General features: G+C 44.1%; 1 protein-coding gene across 2 annotated transcripts in view; it reads left to right on the forward strand.

Moving 5' to 3' along the window:
• The first annotated feature begins 14977 nt into the window (after window positions 1-14977).
• The window catches only part of LRRC56 (leucine rich repeat containing 56), a 65483-nt gene continuing 57931 nt past the window's right edge, over window positions 14978-22529 (forward strand). Inside the window, exons 1-2 of one of the 2 annotated variants that reach the window (XM_080405537.1) lie at window positions 14978-15297; window positions 16197-16348. In XM_080405537.1, coding sequence (XP_080261663.1) covers window positions 16304-16348 — 45 coding nt within the window. In that variant the 5' untranslated portion in view covers window positions 14978-15297; window positions 16197-16303. Of the gene's footprint in view, window positions 15298-15512; window positions 16349-22529 lie in introns of those variants that run through there. The other variant, XM_080405539.1, reaches the window with a different exon arrangement.

A 22529-nucleotide genomic window follows, 5' to 3' on the forward strand; every position in this document is an offset into this window, starting at 1 on the left:
CACTGATTCCTTCCTGATGCCCCCACCTGACTAGGAGTGACCAGGGCTGGTAAGGTCCCATGTCTCCTTCCACTCTGCTGAGCCTGCCAGCATAGATCAGGGAGGGTCACATAGGGTAGGAGGTCTGGTGATGCAGAAATCTGCAAGTTGGGAGCCACACTGATTTTCCTGGCAGTGGTTTGCTGGCACACATACAGGAACTTTTGTTAGCTGTCAGCTTGAATTGACCGTCAATCATTCCCTTGGAGCCTGATCCTCAGGTCACTGCATTCTTAGAGAGGTTTTTGCGTTTTTCTTCATACAGCTGAAAGCCTTATTTTTGTTAACAAGCCCTCGCGATATTTAGGCCCCATGTGATTTTCATTTTCAAACTCTATGAAAAAGTTTGAACACTTTGCAGCTTGCATGCTACCAGTTCCTTTATGGGCCAGTTTGGATCACTTACCGTGCTCTGGGTCATCTATCACTTCTGCTGGCAGGAGCCAGATTTCCAGGAGTGGAAACCAGATGAGTTGCTAAGGGATGTCTTGCGCTCCGTGTCATTTCTGCATTCACTGATGTGCAACAGATTTATCTGTGTGGTTCAAGGCGTCTCTGTACCAGATGAGTTTGTACTGAAATCTCAGACTATCCCACATATTCTCCTGGAGGAGACACTTAAGATTATTCTTATTCTTTCTAAAAGAATCTTCTTACTTCTTCAGCAGCTAATGCTGACTTTCCTCCCCTCAGCATCAAGGAACAATTGGTAACTACATCTGTTTCTCGCAGAAATTTCAAAGCAGTGTTGCACAGCATGATTCAGCCACACACACATGGTACAACTAGATAGAATTAAATACATTTGTGTTTATCCACTTAAACTACTGGTTTCTTTTCCTTTGATTGCTTTTTAATGTACTGGCTGTGCATTGTCTCTTTCCCTGCCATGCAACCCTCCTTATCATCACACTCAATCTGCTGAGCCTTTGCTTCTCTTCTGTCAAGTCCTTCACTAAATTCTGGTTTTTCTTCCTCTGTAAGGAGCTGCCCTGAACCTTGGTTCCCACCTCTGAGAACAAGCAAAGCTGATGCAAAGCGTTACTCACAGAAAATGTAGCTAGCCTGTAGACTAGGCAGGAGGATGGAATCCAGACTTCCCACCATCTCTCTGCTTCTTGGTGCTCTTGAGTCTCCAGTGTATGCTCTGCTCCTGTATCCAAACTTAGTAAAGCTTGCTTTTCCCGTCCCTTTCCATTATGGACAGCTGCTTTCCTCTGCAGCAGCCTACTCCTGATGCTCTTGTGCAGAATTTCCTCCTTCATCCCTTTCAGTGATTACCTAAAACCTGCACTGCTGTGGTGACAAAGTCCTCTGGTGATCTTGGCTCTCATGTTCTTTATAGCAAAGGCAGGCGTTCCCACGGGGCAGCTGCTTGCCATCAGAGCTAGAGATCCTGAGTTATAGAGCTCCCTGTGAGCTAACAGGGGTACCAGTATTCCCACATCAGATGAGATTCAGGCAGGATATTGGGAGATCTCCTTAACGGTTAGGCTATGCTCTTCTGTCAGTATCCCACCTAGGCTGTCCTGAGAGACCCCTAGTAATGGTGAGGATGTAGTTCTCCCATGCAAACGCCTTCAAGAGCAGCACAGGGCTAGAAATCATGCCTTCAATCAGAGACTTGGCATAGCTGATCTCTCCAGGTTACTTCTACACCTGCTTCATGCAGATTCTCTTCTTGCTGGCAGTTCTACCCTTCCTTATTAAAGATCTTTCCCACACTAAAGCCGTAAAGTGGACCACCAGCGTCAATTTTGGTTGGCCGTTGATTCATCCCCTTTCTTCTGCTGCTTCTCCGTCTGGGAAGGTGACAAACAGAAGAGGACCTGCAGCCACTTGCATCACGGAGGACCAGTGCAGGGCCATTGCATGCTTCCAGGTAACTTTTCAGGCAGGTGTTCACGAGCTCAGCGGTGAGGTAAGTGTGTGTGTGTGTGCGCGCGCATGCAGATCAGTCAGATACTGTCTGGTGGCTTACAGGGGGGCAATGCCAAACATTTCTGAGGTCAGACCTCCTGCAAGATTCCTGAGATGAGATATCCATATCAATATGTTGCAATTTTTTTTGTCTGGCCTCACACTCGTGACTTTTCCTTTTCCACTTCCAGTCAGCAGACTTCAGTTGGGGAAATACTGAGGCTAACGTACTGAAACACCTATCAGAAATGTTATGTGAATCCAAGTGATTGATAGAATTTCAGCCATTGACTATGAAAACATGAGTAAGCTGATGTTAATCTACAGATGTTGTATTAACACTGAGTGATTTCCCAGTCCTCATTAGCAATACACTTTGATAAGGGTAGAAGTGCTAGCTATAGTTTCCCTTCAGTAAGCTGTTTAATCATCAGAGCTTACTGGCAGTGGGATTTGGGAGACTTACACGATCACAAAGTGAATTAAGAGTAATGTAATACAATACCTTCCCTCTGTCTTCCCTGGGATAGCACACAGGGAGGGGAATGGGTTCAGATCTGCTCCATTCCCCCGTTCAGGCAGCGCTGGTGTGCTCTCGTGAGGACTAAGCAGGAGACTGCTGCCTCCTTAGTCGAAGGTATCCCTCGTTTTCGGGAGCACGCTTATGCCAGCTCCCCTGCAGCCATCAGCACATGCCACTGGACTTGTTACAGCACGTTCAGCAGCACATTCTCACTGGTTTACTGAGGTCTGATCCAAAGCGTACTGTAGATATGGCGAAGATTCATAGACTTCTTCAGTGGTCTTTGGACTATTCCATGGAGGCAAAAATACAACAGTGATGGACACGTGGGGAGAGGACTTTACCTTACCACCACATTTCACTCTAGAGAGGTGGTAAAAGAGATTGTGTAGCCCAACCCTGTGCATCCCAGAGCAGTAAAATCAACATGAATCCTCCTTAATAAGTGATTCAAAAGCACTTTCTGGTTTGTGAATCGTCTGCATCCCAGCCTTTCTGAGGATCTTGGGCAATGAGACATGAATAGTGCAGTTTCTGTGGTCATCTCTACCAGCTTATGGGGCTGCCAGCCTGCTCTGGCCCTAATTGCCAGCTGCTCTTTTAAAATGCTCTCTGCCACTAGCAGTTCTCATCCAGAGATCTCAGACATGAAGTAATCCTCCTAGCTTTTCTAGAAAAAAGCCAGCTACTATTAAACCTGTTTTACAGGTGGGTAGGCTGAGCTCCAGTCTGCCTGAGATCACAAAGTGTTATTTAGGGCCAAACTGCCTGGGCTGACACGTTCCTGTAGCAGGGATGACTGCCTAGGAGGAATATTAACCTCCTTCGTTAGAGGAAAAGAGTGCCCAGGCAGAGGGGAGGGCTGGCCACACAGGCTCTCTTTACATACATGCTTTGCACATGACTACAAAGCAAATAAACCTCACTGACTGCATGGCTTGAATCCAGGTGTCCCCTAGATGCAGACGCAAGCGTAGGGTGAACCAAAATGCCATGCCTGGCCCTTTGTGCTGAGCCATCCATCAGGTGGGAATGTAAAACTCGCCTGATTGCTTATGCCTGAGTCACCTCCTTTAGCATTTGTTATTGCCTAGTGCGTTAGCATGCTGCCTGCTGGATAATAAATGACTTCATTCGCTGCGGCACTGAGGACACTATTAAAAATTAACCCTGGCAAATGGTCCTGCATATTTTTTTCAGTCAGAGCCAGACAAGGGGGAAGAGGAGGGGAGCGCTGTTGAAATCTGATTTGCAGAAAAGGCAAGTGGTGAGTTTTTGGTAATGGGGATGGGTCAGGCTTCAGTTTAATCACTGCAGTTGTTGGTAATCGATGATCAAAATTCAGAGGGCTTAAGGCACTGGGTAGAGTTAAAAGCAGTGCAGGTAGAGAAGACTCAATAGGCATATTGCAGAGGACATCAAAGAATGGGATAAATGGGGATTGCTATCCTGATGTGTAATTTATGACCTGTTTGCAGAAATAAATGAATTTATCACATGGATGTTGTTACCACGTATAAGGAGAGTGGTCCATAGATTAAAAACTCCTCAGTTTTGGTTCATGTATTGCACCCTTTTCTCACAGTATCACACTTCCAACCATACCCTATCTATAGCAGCAGGCAGAGTATATTTACAGAAATGAAGGGTTTGCATTAAATATCTGAGGAAATAGATCAATTGACAGATCTTGGCTACTTTTGCCGGCAGCATGTACACAGTATCCATCAAATTGTCTTGAGTCAAACCCTCGCAGGCTGAATTTGAAACTCAGGCAAGGAGCCAGGCAGGCTTAGAGAGCAGAGGCCTTTCTGTCTGCATGCACTTCCCACCGTCTGTATGCTGCAGCCCAGAGCAGGGGAGCTGAGCTTTAGGCTCAACAAAAAATACTTCCTTACTCCCTTTGCGTTGCTCCAAAAGAGGGATTTGATCTGAAGCCTGCTGATGCTCATATTAACGATCCCGTTGTTGACACAAAAATCGCACGTTTTTCTGAGATGTCATTCAGCTGGCTTCGGTACAGCAGCAAGTGGCATGCCCCATCCCAAACCCACAGTTCCTCAGGGCTGTTCCGGACCCTTGGGTAGTTCCATCCGTAGATGGTTGATACGTGTAGATAGTCTAGGTGGTAATATGAGATGGAATGCCAGGTGCAGTGACTATGCAAGCAGATCTACCCTCTGGCTGGCATGCTTTTTTCCAGAAGTGTATCATAGCTGTTGATTTCACAAGCTGTACTGCAATATGATGGCATCTATCAAAGGGCCAAGCTGAGGTCTGCATGTTTGTACTGAGTCACCTGCCCAACTCCATGTGGCAGAGGTATTTTAAAATGTCAGGCTTAAGCAGATATTATGCTGCAGCAGGGAAGATGATATAAAGTTCCTGTATAAACAGTATTATGAATTTGCTGGATGAAAGGTACTCAGCTGTTGCTATGTCCAAGCTGGAGACATTTCCTGCTCTAAGATCTATCCTTACCATTTCAGGGACCATAAAATATTCCTCAGATTAATTCCTCCTTTTTATTTATTTTCTTTTCTTCTAGCTCTCCATCCAGACACAGCTTTGTCGTTAGCCCTACTCACTAGCTATCTTGGCCAGCTGTGCGAGTCCCCAAGTGCCAAATCCAAATCCCTTCTCCTCTCTGGTCCTGCCCATATCATTGATGGGGAATGCGCTTCCAGAACTAGCAGCTCTGGCTCCCATGGATCTGGGACTTGGCCACGCACTGTGCCACACAGCAGGAAGGCTTCCAGACTTATCAGCAGGGTAGGGTGGTCCCAGGGACCTCTGTTTCTCAACAGCTAAGGTGTTTGCCTAACATGTTGGTTAAAGAACAGGCATACCAGAAAGTTGTGCTTGCAAGTACCAGATCCTCCCTGAACATATTTCCTAGATAGCTGCTGTATAAATGATGAGGAAGCAATCCAAGCGTGTGATCACAAACAAGAAGGTGTGCGGTTTGGTACAGGACCTGCCCTTGCTGGGGTGTTCGCTCTGTGACAAACAGGCTTTTTCACTCTGTGGTAAGATCCTGTACTCATTGCATGCAGCAGGTAACAGTTTGACGGATCTCTTCCTGCAGCCCAGCATGCTGCTGGAAGAAGGATTTTATTTTAATGATAACTAACCAGGAGTTATCACAACGGTTATCAGTCAACACAACATTTTATAAATACAGTCTTTGTGGAGGTAGTAGTTTTGGAAATCCCAATAGCTTAAAGTTAGTTTGGCACCTCTTTGTAGGATAGGTGGTGGGTGTGATCTGAAATCACTTCCTTTAACTCCAACAAGTTTGGGATCACATCCACGGTTTGGTTATTTATTTATTTATTCCCCTCCCAGTCTTTATATGTCACTCTCTGGGTTGCCAAGGGCTGGACATGTAAGGCAAGTATCTCAAAGGAGAAAGAAGTGTCTGGTGCCACCAGCTGTAGGCACACATCCAGCGGCTCGGTTCTCTAGGAAAGGAATTTGTGGACTGCACCTGGAAAATCTGTCTTCCACAAACCAGGAGCTAGCCAGTAAACACTGAATGCATAGCTGAGCACTGGACACTTGTGTTTCTACTGACTTCTAAGCAGAATGAGAAGGAAATGTATTTTTTGCACTAGTTTAACTTGTACCCTGATCTGCCACTGCAGGGAGTAATTGACTGATAACTTAGAAATTAGCTAGCTGCCAGTGTTTGCTGCACAAGATTGCTGTGAACGGGCTGTTAATGAATGTCCCTGTGTTAGCAGGTCCACAGCATGGTGTGGGGAGTGACCAGCGTAGGGCAGGACAGGGGAGGAGGCTTGTGTGGGCTCCAAGGAAGACAGGTTCTGGCAGTGGTGATGTGTGGGGAGTTACTGGGGGGACATGCATTTCACCATGCTGCTGGGTAGTACTTTAGACATCTCTTTCTACATCGGCCTCCACTAGAAAATAGCAAGAGCCAAGCCCTGCACAGAGTCATGTTAGTGTAATGCTAACGCAATGTATGAACTTCTGCTCATCTCATTATGACAATACTTCTGAAAGAATCAAGTCTCTGCATCCCATCATAATAGAAAAGACCAGGTGCAAATCCAGCACTGTTTTTTTCCCGCTTTGTGTTTTCCAGTAGTTCAGATCCAAACTGAAACAGAGCTTGTCAAAGGTCCGTCTCCTTTGCTAACAATGGTGGGCAAGTCTCTAAATGCAAGGTCTTTGCTCAGACTGAAGGAAATGAATGGAAATGAGTCAGTACTTCAGGAGCATCATGACTCCTACAGATAAAAGTAGTTTGTGGTCACGAGAGGATTCACATTCTGTATTTCTGCCATCTGCTAAAGGGATTTGCTCAGCCAAACACACACCACTCAGCTCAGGCACTAGGAGTTTCTATTAAACCACAACAAGGGTTTACCCCAGGGTGCCTTCTAAGGTGTCCAAGAATAGAGGATACTGGGATGGAGTGCTTAGCCAGAAGTGCAAGCATGCAGTGATAAAATGCAGGATTTCGTGGCCAGATTGCTGGCCTACAAGCACGGCTGGAGTCCCTTGTAGCAGCCAACATGCCATGTTCACTGCCCTGTGCTGTCACCATCCAGTGGGGCTGCCGACAGATCCAGCCTTGAAAACAAACTGTCAAGCAAAGCATTTGTCGTAGGTGTGAGATTTGTGCGGACTGGGATGTGCTTTATGGTCTTTAATACGCTGAAACACTACCTGAGCATCTGTCTTGGTCTCACTCAGCATGCTAAGTTAGGTAACAGAGCTGAATTTTACTGAAACTTCTAGACAGTGCATAAAAAGTACAAAAGCATACCAATAATCCATCTTCTGTCATCACCAGTCTAACTCAGCTGCTGGAACAACAAAGTATATAATCCTTTTTTCTAAGCATGCATTATGCAAAATCAGAGCCAGGGCTATAAGGAGACTATTGGAAATCGGGTCTCTCCAGTCATTTTGAGAGCAGGGAAACATCCTTCCCTCTCTACAAGGACAGGATTCCTTCTAGTAGTCTACAGGAAGTTACACATGACAAATACAGATGAGTCCCAAGGCTTTCCAAAGAGGCTATCCATGGAAAAGGCAACCTGAACCCCTCAAATTCTAGGGAAAATCCCAGTGCAGGATGGTGGGGTGCGGCATCACTTTTCATTCCTGTGTGGTATTTGCTGGACTGGAATCCAGGCTGCGTGTGGCAGAAGCAAATGTGTAGGGTCAAGTGCTCCTCTGACAGAGCAGATACAAGTGTTTTCGCCTTTGCACAGCTCATTCACTGATGCTGAGCCAGAAGCACACGTAAATCACCGAGCAGACCATGGAGCTGAAACACTCCTGGAAGTACCAGCAATGGGCAAGGCACCTGAGGCAGAAGCAGCACGTTGGCTCTTGGCGTGTTGGGACAGAGAGCCGTGTCTTCTAGGCTATGGATGCTGGCTGTAGGATTGCATAGGTGTGCGTGGGGGTACACAGGGTATATGCAGCGTTTGTGTTCCAGCCTGCAGAACTGCCTGATCCCTCATCTACCTGCTGACCCCTCCACCACCGCAGACTGTGCCCCAGCCACCCTGTTTCCTCCGCTGTAGGACATGGACTTGTGAAGGACTTTTGCCAGAGCTGTTGTCTATAGCGTGGCTCGCAGTGGTGCTGTTGCCGTGATGGCTGAAAGCCTTGGCGTACATGAGGTGCATTCAGAGTAAGCTTTGAACTGTGCAAAGTGCATGCAAACTAGCGGTGTAAGGGCATGCAAACTGGTGCTTTGCCCTGATTAATTTTTCTAAAAGCCCCAGTTTCTCCACTGCTTCACGCCATATATTGTCACTTACACTGATGGGAAATTAGTATAATCGACACCTTTCTGATTTGGTAACATTTTGTGGTGGCTTTGCATTGGCATAAAAAGCAAGTACACATTGCAAAGCTGCTGAAGACAGCTAGATGAATTTCACAGCTAATGCCTGCTTGGCAAAACAGACCTAAAAGCACAGTGCAGCCACAAGTTTCTTTACACTACAAAGAACAAGTGATGTTGCTGAAAAACTATGGTGAAACAGTCATTGACCTTAACTCCTTTGCAACATCAATTCATTTTTCTCTTAGTTTAATGTTGAAAAAAAAGTTGTAACTCAATCACTGACCATGGAATACATCCCAGAAGAAATGCAAGGACCACCAACAATGTGGACCAGGTGTGAATTACAAATAGCATCAGCAAGAGGCCTTCTGTGTCCCAGGGTCATTCATCCCATAGCCAATGCTATTCCTTTTCTATTTTTCTTTTCAGCTTGCCATTTTTAAGCCTTTTCAGCAAGACCTTCTCTTGCTGTGGGTTTCTACCACACCAAGCACTGTGATGCCCCTAAACTGAATGAAACCCCTATAATGGTACTACAGTTGTAACAACATTGGGTTTTGTTCCTACCAGTTCGTTAGCCAAAGTGACTGTCTGGCAGCTGTAGGGCAGCTTTCGGCTTGTCCCGTACAGTGGGGCAGGATGCAATACCCTGGAAGAGCAGATGTGTGCAGATAGTATCCTTGAGCTTTCCAAACCCAGGAAATAGTTTGACCCAAAAGAAACTGAGAAAGGTAGGTGGCATTGGAGACAGACACAAAACAATAATCTCTCTTTTATAGAGTCATCTCAAGTTACCATTGATTCATCTTGAGTCAGGAATAATATAAACAAGGGAGGGCAAGCATGCTTCGGGCTCTCAATATTTTCCATATAAGAAAGCTTTTGCTTCCTTTTACCTATAAAATTGGGAAGGGAGAGAAATCTTACATTTGTTTATTTATTTGTTTTTTTATTCATTTATTTACAACTCTTCAATAAAATGAAGGCAGAATTAGGAGATAATGCCTTCTGGAATTAGGAAATCCTGGCTCGGTAGCTCAAATATTAACACAGTGCCTCATCTCACCTTTGCTACCTCCTGTCTTTCATCCCGATCAATCATCTTGACTGCACTGTAATGCAGCTGCTCTGGGCAGAATCTCTTGTCATGAACCAAACCCTGCTTTTCTGAAGCAACGGTACAAAGGAAGGAGAGAGGCCTCTGGTGTGGCATCTGCACTGGGAATTGCTTGAAAGCAAATGGGATTCCACGAGAGTTCTCCCCTCCCACCAGAGCTGAATCCAGCCTTAAGCTAATGAGATATCCCAACACAACTGAAACCTGCCCTAAGCTTACCTTTTCTCTAAGAGACCCTTCACCGTGAGAAATTGCCATTTGCTGGTTTTATTGCTTTATATTACCCCCAAAACGTACCCTGAAACTCTAGCAAGCCAACGAGGGGGTTCATTTCCCTTGAGCAGGCATGCAGCAGTGAGAGGACTCGCTCTGTCCCTCAGGACCGAGCTCAGGACCTCTGGAGTGCATGGTCACCTTCAGGCACCACGCAAGGTTTCTGTACAACTTCAGTGAGATCAGTCATTTGGTTTATTTTTTCATAGAAGCAAGGACAAAGAAAAACCGCGATCACCCGTCTTTCAGTGTGAGTTAAAATACTCAATAAAAACATCTAGTGGAAGTTTTTCTAGGTCTAATTCAGCTTGCAAAGATACAGCTTTGTCCCAAATGCCGTATGTTGTCTGATGAAGCTTTCCTTTCATATTGCAGTTTATGAATTCACATAAGCCTGTGAAAAGGAGCAAAAACAAATGCCTGGATTCAATGAGTCAGAGAAGACATTTTTTTAATTGGTTCCTCTCATTGCCCTTTCTTTTCATGCCAGGTGCAGTGACAGCAAAATAAACTCAATTCACAGACTCCTGTCATCCTCCGGATCTTTGGATCGGTTCTGACTCCCTCCCAGCCTCATTCATTGCTTCTGAGGATGAAGTCCTGAACATCTGCTGTGGTCGAAACTATTCTTACATCATCTTCTTGAATGCAGTGACTTCAAGCCCATGAAACCATGATGTTAATGCCATAGTCAAGGCTTCAGCCAAAGCTCTTTCTGCAGACCTGGGCTGACTTTTTTGAAAATGCCATGGCAGTTGCTAGTTCTTCACCAACAGAGGAATTACCAGAGTCGTGTAGCATTAGGCTTATCATGCAATACAAGAAAATGGGAGAGTTTTCCAGCAGAGCAGCAGTCTGCTTGGGGGTGGCAGTACCATAGTATGAATTCCTTACTGAATCTCAGATTAATTTTGATTTTTGTCTTGTTGTATAAAATGGGGAAGAATATCCTTGCTCTGTGTTATCTACTTAGAATAATAAGCAGCTGGAGGCAAATGTTTTACTATGCGTGGTATTAATTTGGTAGTGTTAGCTGTATTGACACCTTTCTGTGCAAAGATTAATAACAGTTAAAAATCAAACCCAAATGGGGCAAGCCTGAAGATTATCTAGGTGTGGACTCACAGCTGAAGTAATTACTGTTCTTCTGCTTTCGATAAGAGGTGTATAACACTGTGGTAGTGATAGCATGGCTAATGAAAACTGCACAGAAATGGAAGTTATCCAGGGAGAACGCAAAATTTCAGGAGTTTAATACACTCGGGGACTGAGTAATTTCTGCCTTGCTGTACTGAAAGGATATCTTAAACAAAATTGTCACATTTGGGATGATGCTACAGAAATAGATGACTGCTGTTGCACACTAGTTCTGAAGAAGCCAAGAGGCAAAAGAGGGGAGATGTAGGCTAATGCACACCCATCAGTCTGACCCCCAACAGTATGTAGTATTTTAGAACAAATTTTGACTACAAACATCATTAAAGATATGGGAAAATGCAGCAGGAGCTTACCAAAGGTAGGTTATACCAACCTCTGGTAAGAGGGACTGATCTAGATGAAAAAAATACTACTATTTGGGACTTTAGGACAACCTTCATTACCGTGTCCTAAAGGAAATGGATAGTTCTGCTGGAAAAGGGATTCTCACACAACAGAGAGGTGATACAGGGCTGGCTAATGGGGACAAGAGATCATGCTGCAAGGGGAAATACCAGGCTGAAAGACAGCTTGAAGTGAAGGCTTTTCTGGAAAATACTCATTTTAATTTCTGTTAGTGCCGTTTGGAAAAGCCTGAAGCATGCTGATGACATTTGCTAATGATTAAGGTGTATCATCAGAGGAAGACGGTAAGAAGGGGGTGGGGCGGTAAGAATAGAATAAAATGTAGTGGTACAGGAGCAGGGCCACGTAGTTACAAAACCTTTTACTACAGTGGGGATTTCCATTCCACTTGCCTTTCCAACCAGGGAGGACAAAGAAAGAGAGGACCAATTTGTATGGCCTTGATAATGTGACTCCAGGATATACCAGCCATTCACAGTACAGAAAGGAGAGTATTTATTCCACTGCACGACACATCTGGCGTAAATTATACTGTTCTGGTCACCCATCTTCAAGAAAGGAAAGCTGGAAAAGAAAAAACATGATGATAAAAAGAATTGCGAGCCTGTCTTTAATGACAGGAGATTTTGAGCTTGGCTTGTATGACTTAGCAAAATAAATGTCAAGAGGAGATGACAGCGAGCCCTATAAATACATCAGGAATGCAAACATCATAGGGGAAGTGTTATTTTAAGCTGAAAAATAATTTGGCGAAAGAACAAGTAGGTATAACTTGGCAATAAATAATTTTAGCCCATAAATTAGGAGGTCTGTAATCTTCAGAGTGAGGCTTTGGTCCGATCTTTCAGGAGGAGGAGGAAGAGGGTGACAGTTATCTAAATGACTCTGGTGTGGTGGCCTGCAATAGCAGAAATCTGGTTCCTCTGGCTAGAAAGCCCCTGTGGTTTTAGGTTCCAGTACAATGGAATTCCTACATGTTAATACTGTGGCAAATGTTAATATTAAATATGAATAAAGTGTCAACAGCAATTAGCTGTTAATCAGTAATATTAATTAATGACTGGGGTGATTGGATGTTGCTTGTGACTGGATGAAAACCAGGAGGACAGACAAATCTCTGTAAGGTAAGAGCCCGAAGGAGAAGCGTGTCCGTCTAGGCTCGGTTTTCAGAGAAAGTTTCACCTGATTCTTGTTCATTTGGGTAGCACCAATATAATTAATCCAGACTAACCTGTTTCATGGAGTTCCTATGATGGTGAGATCAGAATCAGGTCCAACACCTCCAAACAGGTTCAGGGTATTGTAATTGTGACTATTAAGGTTTAAAAATTTTAAACATTTCTTGGCAAAAACCGAAACGTAACTCTTCTCTCCTACAAAGCTTCATGAATGCACAACATCATGATTCCTGGATAGAGATCACATCATCTCCACAGTTATTACTTTACAGGTTTCTCACTGACCTCAGCTCAGCTCTGGGAATGGTGCCAGCACAATTACAGTAACTCTGAATAGGGCAGACATAAAGCTCCTGTATCTACCCTGAAATTGTGCCAGATTTTTCTCTTGCTTAATGATGGAAAGATGCATTTCTTCTTTGATTGGTTTCAAATAGTTCAGGCTGGGCTGGCTGTAACAAGATTATTTCCAGCAAAAGAAGGAAAAGAAGTAAACTACCCTGCAGGTATGTGCATACGCAGTACGCTTATTCCATAGATAACCTTGGGGAAGGTTGTTCCAAGGAGAGTTGCGGGGGAAACTGAGTCAAGGTGACTTCAGCTAGTTACCTGGAAGGTAAATGGCAGAGCTGGGAATAAAATTCAAGGGGCAGGTGCTTGATTCAGTGTTGTTTTCACTGAACCACGCTACATCCTGGAGCATGTCAAGGCCCATTGCCTTCCTTCCCATGAAGCTGGGCAGCTGGGCTGCAATGACACCAGGTGGAGCTGAGTGCACTCATCACCTTGGAAAATCAGGCCCCTGGTGATTTTCTCTGATGTTAATTGACTGTCAGACCCTGCAAGAGGGGAGTCAACACATTTCCTGAACTGTGCTCTAAGAGAGTGTTTTCCAAACCCGAGGGTAAATTTAATGTTGTTGCAGAGGAAACGCTGATGGGACTCAGCAGCAGCTGCTGCTCTCCAGCATCCTCCCGAAGGTACGGCGCATTGGAGCTGGGAGCAGGGAGCGCCTGCAAGCAGCGTATGCAAACCCCAACCCCTTCTACTTGGCAGGCAGGACTCTGCCTTCCCTCCAGACCTCCTGCCTTCCTCCCCCAAGAAAAAGAGTCCCGAGGGCTGCTCCCAGGAAAATGCTGGGTACCATCCTGAAAGGTAAATCCCTGAAAAAACAGGCTTTTTGGGTGGGACCACTGAAGGTGCAATCACATTTTCCTAGGTGCTGGATTTATGAATCTGTTCTAAAGTGTGGAAATGTGGATTCTTCTCAAGTGAGAGTGAGAACGGTAAGAGCAATGTTCTGAATAAATACATTGTGATGAGTCTAAAAGATCAGGTAATGTGTGTGTTCAAAGAGGCAAATTTAATTTATGGACAGATGAGTCTGGGTGATTGGATTACCTGATTTAATGAATTACTGCCTCTCAGTGGAGCTGTGAAAACTGACTGCATTGTGCTTTCCTCCTTTGCTTTTTAAAATAAATCATATTAAGGGAAAGCAAACAGGTTTCATTTAGAGAGTGGAAGGGCTGTTAACATGGTCAGTTAAGATGGCTCTGCAGATGCACGGTAACTCGCTAAGCTCTGGAAGTTAATCCCATACGCTAAGGTGGCTGTGCCCTGCATGTGCCCTGGGCACTGATGGCACTCGTTTTCTGATGTTCCATAATTATACACACACACACCAATTAGTAATTTATTCATATTGGGGCCGACTAGCGAGACAGGAACACAACAGTGCCATGGCTATCTCTGACAGGGGATGTTGGACGGTGAAAGAACAGCGCATTGCTGCTCACCAGGCTGCACCTCAGTTACACCTTTGCACCGATGGAGATGTTTCATCGCATCACCAACAAAAGTTGACCCATACCCGTTGGATCCAGGTTATGACAAACTTAATTCTGCCACATCTAATCTTTTGACCACTCTGGTCAGGAAATTTGGTCTTTTAGTCTGTTTGGGTTTTTGTTTTTTTAAATGCAAAATGATTTGGGGAAACCAGCCTTGTTAGGTATCACCAGTTGTATTTTTTGGTCCCCACCACTGGAGCTGATGGAGCGGCTGCTCCCCACACCCGGCTGCCCGCAGGCACGGGGTGTCACCTTCGTGCGTGGCGTTAGTGCCCCCTCGGCCTGCAGCAAACATTCTTCACGAGCTGCTGGGAACAGAGGTGCCCCCACCTCCCTCCTACCACACCCCAGCACCTTCAGCCATGTGGTCCCCTGCAACCCACGCCCCGCAGGGGTCCTGCTGCCTCTCCTGCCCCATCCCTAGTGCTGTGCCCACCTCTGCCCTCCCCCGCTCTGCTCCTGCGTTTCCCCTCCTCCCCCCACAAGCATCCCCCTCCGCTCCCTCCCGCCGGGATCCCCTCCTGCCTCGGCAGACGCCCCGCCCTCCATTCGCCCCAGGCAGCGGGGCGCCGCACTGAGCTGTGGGGGCCGCGGGGGCGTGGCCTCGGGCCGCGGGGGCGTGGCCTCGGGGGCCTGGTCAGGTGCTGAGGCCGCGAGCGGCGGCGGTTGCCGGGCGACCGGCGGTGGCCGCGCAGCCCCGGCCCCAGGCCCAGGCCTCCGGCCGGGCCCAGCTTCTCGTCCGCGGGCGAGAGGGGAGGGTGGGGGAGGGGGGCCGGGGGTGGCTCGGTGCGTGCGGCGGGCCGGAGGGGTGGTTTCCCCTTCCCCATCGCGTGTTTCCACACGCCTGCTTAAGGGCCCCTAAGAAAGGCCTCCGCGGCACATCCCGCTTGCCCGGTGCCGCTCAGGCCCTGAAGGCCCCCAGGCTCATACCACTGTCCTGCGCGGAGGTGGGAAGTGCCCGAAGGCCCCTGTTTGTGTCGGTGTTGACAGTGCATCTGGTAGGTTTAACAGCGTGTTTGGGTTATGCTTTGGTAGAGCTCTGACTGCGTGTTCCTGGGCGCTTGCAAGCTGTGGGAGCACCCCAAGGTGTGCCACCGCGGCGTGTGGCTCTGCTGTGGTGGCCCCTCAGCTGCTGTGGTGACAGGAGTGACTTGCTGAGGCCAGGCTGGGGGGGCCCGGTGGCCCAGGGGAAGGGCTCGGCTACAGTCCCCATCCTGCTTCCAGCCCCTCTGTGGTCAGGGGGTGAACCCACTACCAGCTGGAGGCTCGTGGTACTCACCCATAGTTTTTAGCAGACAGTAATTAGCTAATTGGTTATCTTAGGCTCTCTCTTTGGCCTGTCTGTGAGGCCTGTGCTCTCCTGGCTCTGCACCCATCTTTTACAGTCATTGTTTCCTGACATAAACGTCCCTGCTTACCTGTTATTTTCTATTCTGACTGCTTTCACGAGGCAAAATTTTCTGATGAGTAATCCAGTAAAAGTGTATTAAATGTTGACTTCAGCCTTTTACCCCGTGCTAGCCTGGGGGAGGGGTTTTCTCTAGCAGGTTCAACTTACTCCTACAGCCAAGGAAATTACTCTTCTTTGAGTAAATAATTGTTTATTAAATAACTTTTTTTTTTTTTTTTTTACAAATATGTAGATTCTTCTGTATCAAATCCTTCACCTTCTCATGATCCTCTTGGGAAACTGTTTTCAGTTACACTTTCATTAAGCTCTTCAAGGCTGTACCACCTTGTGTCCTGTTACACTTTGAAGACCAATTGAACGTGGACTTCTGCTGCTACAGTGGATAAAGTACTCTTTCATTATCAATTGCGGAATGCTCAGAGTCTGCGTTTGTTTGGGGCTTGGTTTGATTTCTCTTGAAGATTGTGTTCTTAACTGTTGTTTTAGCAGGATACGGAGCAGTCATAAGGAATTGCACTATGAGCAACTGTGTCATTCAAGATAAACAGAGATGAACGCTGTGATTAGTAAATGAAAATCCCTGTAGCAGAGGAATGGGAAACGAAAGACACAGAACAGTAGTGGCATTGGAAGAAAAGGTAAAATAATTTCAAATGTACAAATGACTGAAAATGTTCAGAACTTCTTTTTTTCTTCTCCAATTTGATTTTATTTCTCTGCTTTGTGTTATTTTTGAATTTACCGAGAAGAACTTGGTTTTAAATTTAAGTGTTTGGGCATGTCAGATCTCAGAGTTGCTGTAATTAACAGGTTTTGGGGGTGGTGATGTGCTAGGATTTTATTTTCTGGTCTTTGGCATTAACATTGAGAATTACTACGCTCCTGTAGATCTGACCTCTCAAGAGATTGATGTGTGGGTACATCTACCTATGGACAGTTTAATTTGTTAGTTTAATCATATGCTGCTGTCGGTGGAAGAGATATAAAAGCAGGATTTGGATTCAATGTGAGACCAGATGTGAGTTTAGCACTGGGCTGGAGTGATATTATTATTTATGAGGATGCATGTGCTCATCTAACTGAAGCTCCTTAGGGGATGTAGTTAAAAAAACCACATATATTCTCTAAGTTTGAAGTAGTATAAAATTTGATGCTTGCACAATAGTAACATTTTGTAATAGACCATAAATCTGGGATTGCTACATTTGTCAGTAATGGGAGTGGCTTAATATTTATTCAGGAGGAATTATGAAGAGGTTATTTTTTAAATCGGAAAATTCATGAACTTTTCACAGAAATTATTTTAGGTATGTCTGTATAATTTTAATTTGCTAGGAAAATGCTTAGTGTTTTTATACCTTCTGTAGATTCCTGTGTTGGCTTGGAAGACAGTTGGGAATAAAACCTTTTTTATATCAGTAAGGCCACAAGTACTTGTAATACAAATCAGAAGACCAGCTTTGCCATGGCAGATGTAATCAAGGCTAATGTAACTGTGTTAAAAAGAAAAGATTGTGGACCCTGGCCAGTTCAAAGAAGCATTATCTAATATTTTAAAAAATAAGATTTCAGAAAGTATTCATTCCTTTGATTATAGCATCTGACATCAGGAAGCAATATTTTAAGTATCCCGTAACGTTGGCTGTTTCTTTTATATTTTTTGCATCTTGAGTTAATTTTTTAGAGTTCTAATACTACCTCTTGGTTTCTCTCGGTTGGTTGATTTTTATGTTTTGTTTTGTGGGGTTTTTTTTGCTACTGCTAGCACAGGTAGTGTTTGGGTATGTTTTTGTTTTATTTCAATAGAGTATCCACCCAAGTTCAAAGTGATGGGGGGGTGGGGGTGCGGGGAAGTGAAATGTATATAAAATGACGGACTTTAAGTAAATTGTGGCTACTTGGGCTACTATAGCATTAATCTACTGCAATAGTTCTCTGAAAATATCATCTTGCAGCTAGTGAAAAGAGACAGTGTTAAAACCTGTTAAAAGAGGAATTGAAAACAGATTAAATTCATGTATCGGCTCTGTGGCCGTATCTTGAATTTTATGTGCAGTTCTGATCATCCTGGATGGTAAATGGCAGGACTTCAGATTGTTTCTGTGAAATATGACAAAGATGAGAAATAGAAAACAGACAAAATAAATGAGACTTTTCAGCTAGAAGAGATGAAAAAGGAGATGATTGAAAAGAAAGCTATAGATTAATGAATGGCACGGACATATGGATGAGTCTTCCATAATTCTAAGTGCTTTTGACCTCATTTATAACTTTAGCCTCCACAACAACCTATGTTTGTGTCTTCCACAATTTAAACAAATACCATGCGAAAATACACTTTCTCATCTTTAAAAACTGCTTCGTGATAAAATTCCTGGAGCTTCTTTTGTCGTTGGATGACTATTTGTCATGTCACGACACCTGACAAATAATTACTTCCCTATACATCTCCCCAGCTGTTGAATGCAACACACCTTTTGGCTCGGGAAGTTACTAAGCAGCTGACTGCCGGAAATTAAAACAGTATGTAGGGGAAGGATCGCTTTGGACTACCTCTGCTTCTGGTACTGTTTCTTAAGCATCTGTTTCTGACTACAGTAGATAGCTGGGCATCTGTCTTGACCCAGCAGGACAGTTATAGTGCAACCTCATTAGCAGACTGAATTGATTTTGCAAAGTCCTTTTCACTGTCAGTTTTCTGCCCTTGCTAAAATTTTGGGCGTGTGTGTTACTAAATAAGCTGCCGTGCCATCTTCCACTGTTCAGTATTTTCCTGTGAGTTCAGCTAGAAGTCATCTCTTACTATTCAATGTATCCCATGTGAGCAACACATTGGAAATCGGAAACATCCCAGCCTTGAAAATGCCTCTTCAAATGGTTTTGCGGGCCATGGAATCTCTTGCTTCAATCAGCTTAATTACCTAATAAAACGACTGAAAATTGTTTAGGGACAACAGAGCACTTTGAAATTCAGAAATGCCATATATGATGCATTTTCAGCCTGCACAGAAGTCTGGATTTCAAAGGGCTCATAAATGCAATGCATCAGTAGCTGGGAAAAAAAAGTCTGTTTTTATTGTCCTTTTCTTAGCTGGAATCTGGAAATGCTTCTATATGGTGGATACTACAAAATGCTTTGAAGACTAAAAATGTGGAATTTTTCTTCTCTGCAGCTTTGGTCTGTCACTTAGCCCTGAGTCCATGGGCTAGAATAGACTGAATGAGCAGCGCTGTTACAAGCTTGATCTGAAACTGTACTCACCTGTGCAGGGACACACTGCATCTTTTTGTGCCTCAGAAAACTGAGCTGGGCTGTGCTATTATTGCCCTAATGAATGGAGAGAGCCTGCAAGACCTTTTGGCATGCAGGAGACTTTGGGGAAGATGCTGGAGAGAGACCAGTATACAGGTGACTTATCCAGCTTCTTTATAACGAGGTAGAGGGTGTCAATGATGTGAAAGCACCTTGTCTCAAACCCCAGATAAAGGCGACAAGGCTATGTTAAAAGCAGTATTTGTGCAGGGTGAGAAAGTTTTATATGCAATGGGAAAGGATAATTAGTGCGACACTAAAGCAAAACTAAGTTTGCAGTGAGAGGGGGAGCTTTTTTTGTATTGTCCCATCTTTGCAACAATTGACACTGCCTTGTATATAATTAAAAGTGGGTGAAACTTGGAGCCCACATGGAACATTAACTTATTATTTGGCTCTCATCACTTACAAAAAGTTTGAGATTAATCTTCTGTTCGGTGTGGCCACCACTGGAGTATGGTATAATCTATGCAAATCAGTTGAAAAATTATTTACTTACAAAAGCTTTATTCAGTAAGAAAGTACCTGTACGCTGATAACAGAATATGTCCAAAGGGGGCACCCAGCAGCAATAACTCAGGGACATTATTGCTTGGGTGATGAATTAGCCCTGAGTCACTCAAATCTTGATGACTTTTTTTTCTTTTTTTTACTCCCCCTAAAATATAATTTCATTGTGCTGCTGCTTATTTTATAAATATATATAATTTTGCAAGCTATGTGCTGAGACAGTATCATTTATTGTTCCAGATGTTCAATATATATCATAAGTGGAGAGCTTCCTGAAGGTAACTTTTCTTTTAACACGCTCAGACTTGCATACAGAGTGGTTGTAGGATGTGCAGTGCTGGTCTTGGGCACTTGGGCTGCCTTTCTTCAGCCCAGCTTCAGCAGCTCGGAAATAGTATGCTGGGATTCGTATTTTCAAGTCTTCTCAGTCAAATCGGAAGCTTAAGAAACAGCTTGGGCAACTTTCACTTCAGTGTGAGCCTTGACCTATGGGACTTTATGTAACATGGCTTGTGAAGAGCAGAGAGGTGTTCAAGCTGGTTGTAGACCACCTCTTGCAGAGATGTTGTGAGGAAAGAATACACATTTGGGGCAGGCTGGTGGGAATGCTTTTGTTAATACTTAAAATGATACTGGCAGATGCTTTTATCTTGGGTTAGCCAGGTGATGAACTTTGTGCTTGGGTCATCCCTCTACTCAAGCTGCGCAAAGTTGTTCATGTGGACGAGTCTTTTCAAGATTGGGACCTGGAACTATGGTGCTGAGTTAATTTCCTCTTTGAGCTTGGAGAGCATGAATGATGAGTGCCCATGACATGAAGAGGGGTTTGTGTGCCCTAAAACTTGTCTTGTTTTCCTAACTGTTGATCTTAAAAAGATACTGACTCTTCAAAGCCTTGCTTTGTTTATGTCCTTCCTCAGTATGTCCAGTAACAGCATCTGCAATTTAAGTAATTGCTGAATTGGACCTTTTGAATGCAAGGTAGGTAAGTGAATGACCTAGATGATGTTTTAGAAGAAATAGTTTGGGCTGTTGTCCTTTGAAGATTAGCAGAATATCCAGTAGATATTAAGATAACTTGTGGAGTATTAAATATGAGATCAAATCTTAATTCAGCCTGGCAGGATGCACTCACCTGTACAGTCTGTCTTCTGAAATAACAATAGGATATTGTAGGTAAGGCCAAAAAAGAAGGACATTAAGTTTTTCTTGGCAAAAGACTTCATTAAGCTGATGCTGTGATTTAGATTAATATCCCTACCCTGGGAATAGTTGGAAATAATAACATTATATTTGCATACTTTTTATTTTAACAAAACTGAAACTGTAATGTTAGAATTGCCTAAACTAATTATATTCCCCAATTTTCTGGTCCAGTGACATCTACATTTAAGGCAGGATCTGTGTGTGCGATAAGCGCAGATACGCTGGTTCCCGTGTACCTTGGCGTTAGCTATCCGTTTCAGGACCCCGACCTAAGGACAAGAGGATTTTAAATAGAGCAGCCTTGTTTCTCACTTATTTCACATCTGGACACTGTTGTATAAAAACCTATGACCTTGAAGTGCCAAATGCAGCTTCCTGATCCCTGGCTACCTTGCTGAAGTTAAAATAGTGAGAGACTTTTACCTCCTCCGCTAACTGAAATGATCATAAGATCATTTGGCAACCTTCTGGCCATGAAGTCGTGGGCACCTTGGAACTCTGTTTTTCCATAACCCCTGTTGTTCACCATTTACCTCTACATCCTAACCCCTGTTTAGCTTTTCTTAGGCTGGTTGTAGGGAGGAGTGGGAACAAAGAGCAGCAGAGTTTTTTGAGACGTTTCCTTGCAGCAGGAAGTTCACCTATATTAAAAAAAAAAAAGTCAGTCTCTAGCATCTTGCAGTGTCACCTAAGGATTGAGATAATCCACACTCATTCATAGTCACTGTCTGTAGACTCGAGTTGCAGGGAGTATCAATAAATGTTTGTAGCCAGACAGAGAATGCCACTGATCCCCTCCCACCACAGGACTCTAAAAAACAAAAGCGGTTGATTGGACTTCGATTTATTGTTTCTTTGACATGTAATAGCATGTATAATAGAGAGTGATCTGCTTGTTATCCTGCTATGAGGACAACATTTGACAAGCTAACTCCAGAATGATTTAATTTAGAGGCATTTCTAGCACACACGATGATAAATTTCTCATCACCTTACAACATCCTCAGCAGGATCTGGGAAAGTATTATATATCTTGCTTTTTTAGTACATACAATTTCTAGATATATAAAAGAGAAATGGTGGCATTTAAATGCATTGCCCTTTTTTTTTTTTCTTAACTGCCATGTTTTTAAAAATATGAAACACCTTTTATCTCAAGGGTGTTGGCTCAAACCTACTCTGAGTTTGTAGCATGTGTTTTCTTCTCTGGGATTGCTGCTGCTTTGGATGATGGCAGTTTGAACACCACTCCGTGCATGGGGTTAATACAAAAAGTCCATGAAGCTCCCAAAAACTTTCCCCGAGGACTGTGTGGGACATAGAACCCAAGGCTTACCTACCATGGTCATGGCAGCTGTAGAGCAGGATTTACACGTAATACCAAAGGACTGTCAGGCACCCTTACAGTCTGTAAAACCATAAATAAGGAAGGTAAACAATGAGGCAAACCAGTGCACTTGCTTTATGTGCAAATGTGGGTGCTTGAACCAAGCCCTCAAACTGGCTGAACAGTTAAACAAAACCATCTTTGTAAGCGCTGGAGTTGTTCAATGTCTTGAAGTCAGTGGATTTTTAATTACAATAAGTGGGATATTGAGATCTTGATATTTCAATGTTCTCATAAAAGCTTTTTTCTTTAGTGGGGCACGCAAGTGGAATATTTATGAATGGTCTTTATAGTCTTTACGTGATTCCTTAATGTTAAAGTAGCATTACTGAAGTAGTCACTACCTCCTTCTGCTTAACAAACCCAGAAGATTAAACCAAGATAATTTAGTTATATACAAAGA

Source organism: Falco punctatus (genome assembly GCF_963210335.1).
Source record: "Falco punctatus genome assembly, chromosome: 10".
In the NCBI taxonomy this organism is placed as follows: domain Eukaryota; kingdom Metazoa; phylum Chordata; class Aves; order Falconiformes; family Falconidae; genus Falco; species Falco punctatus.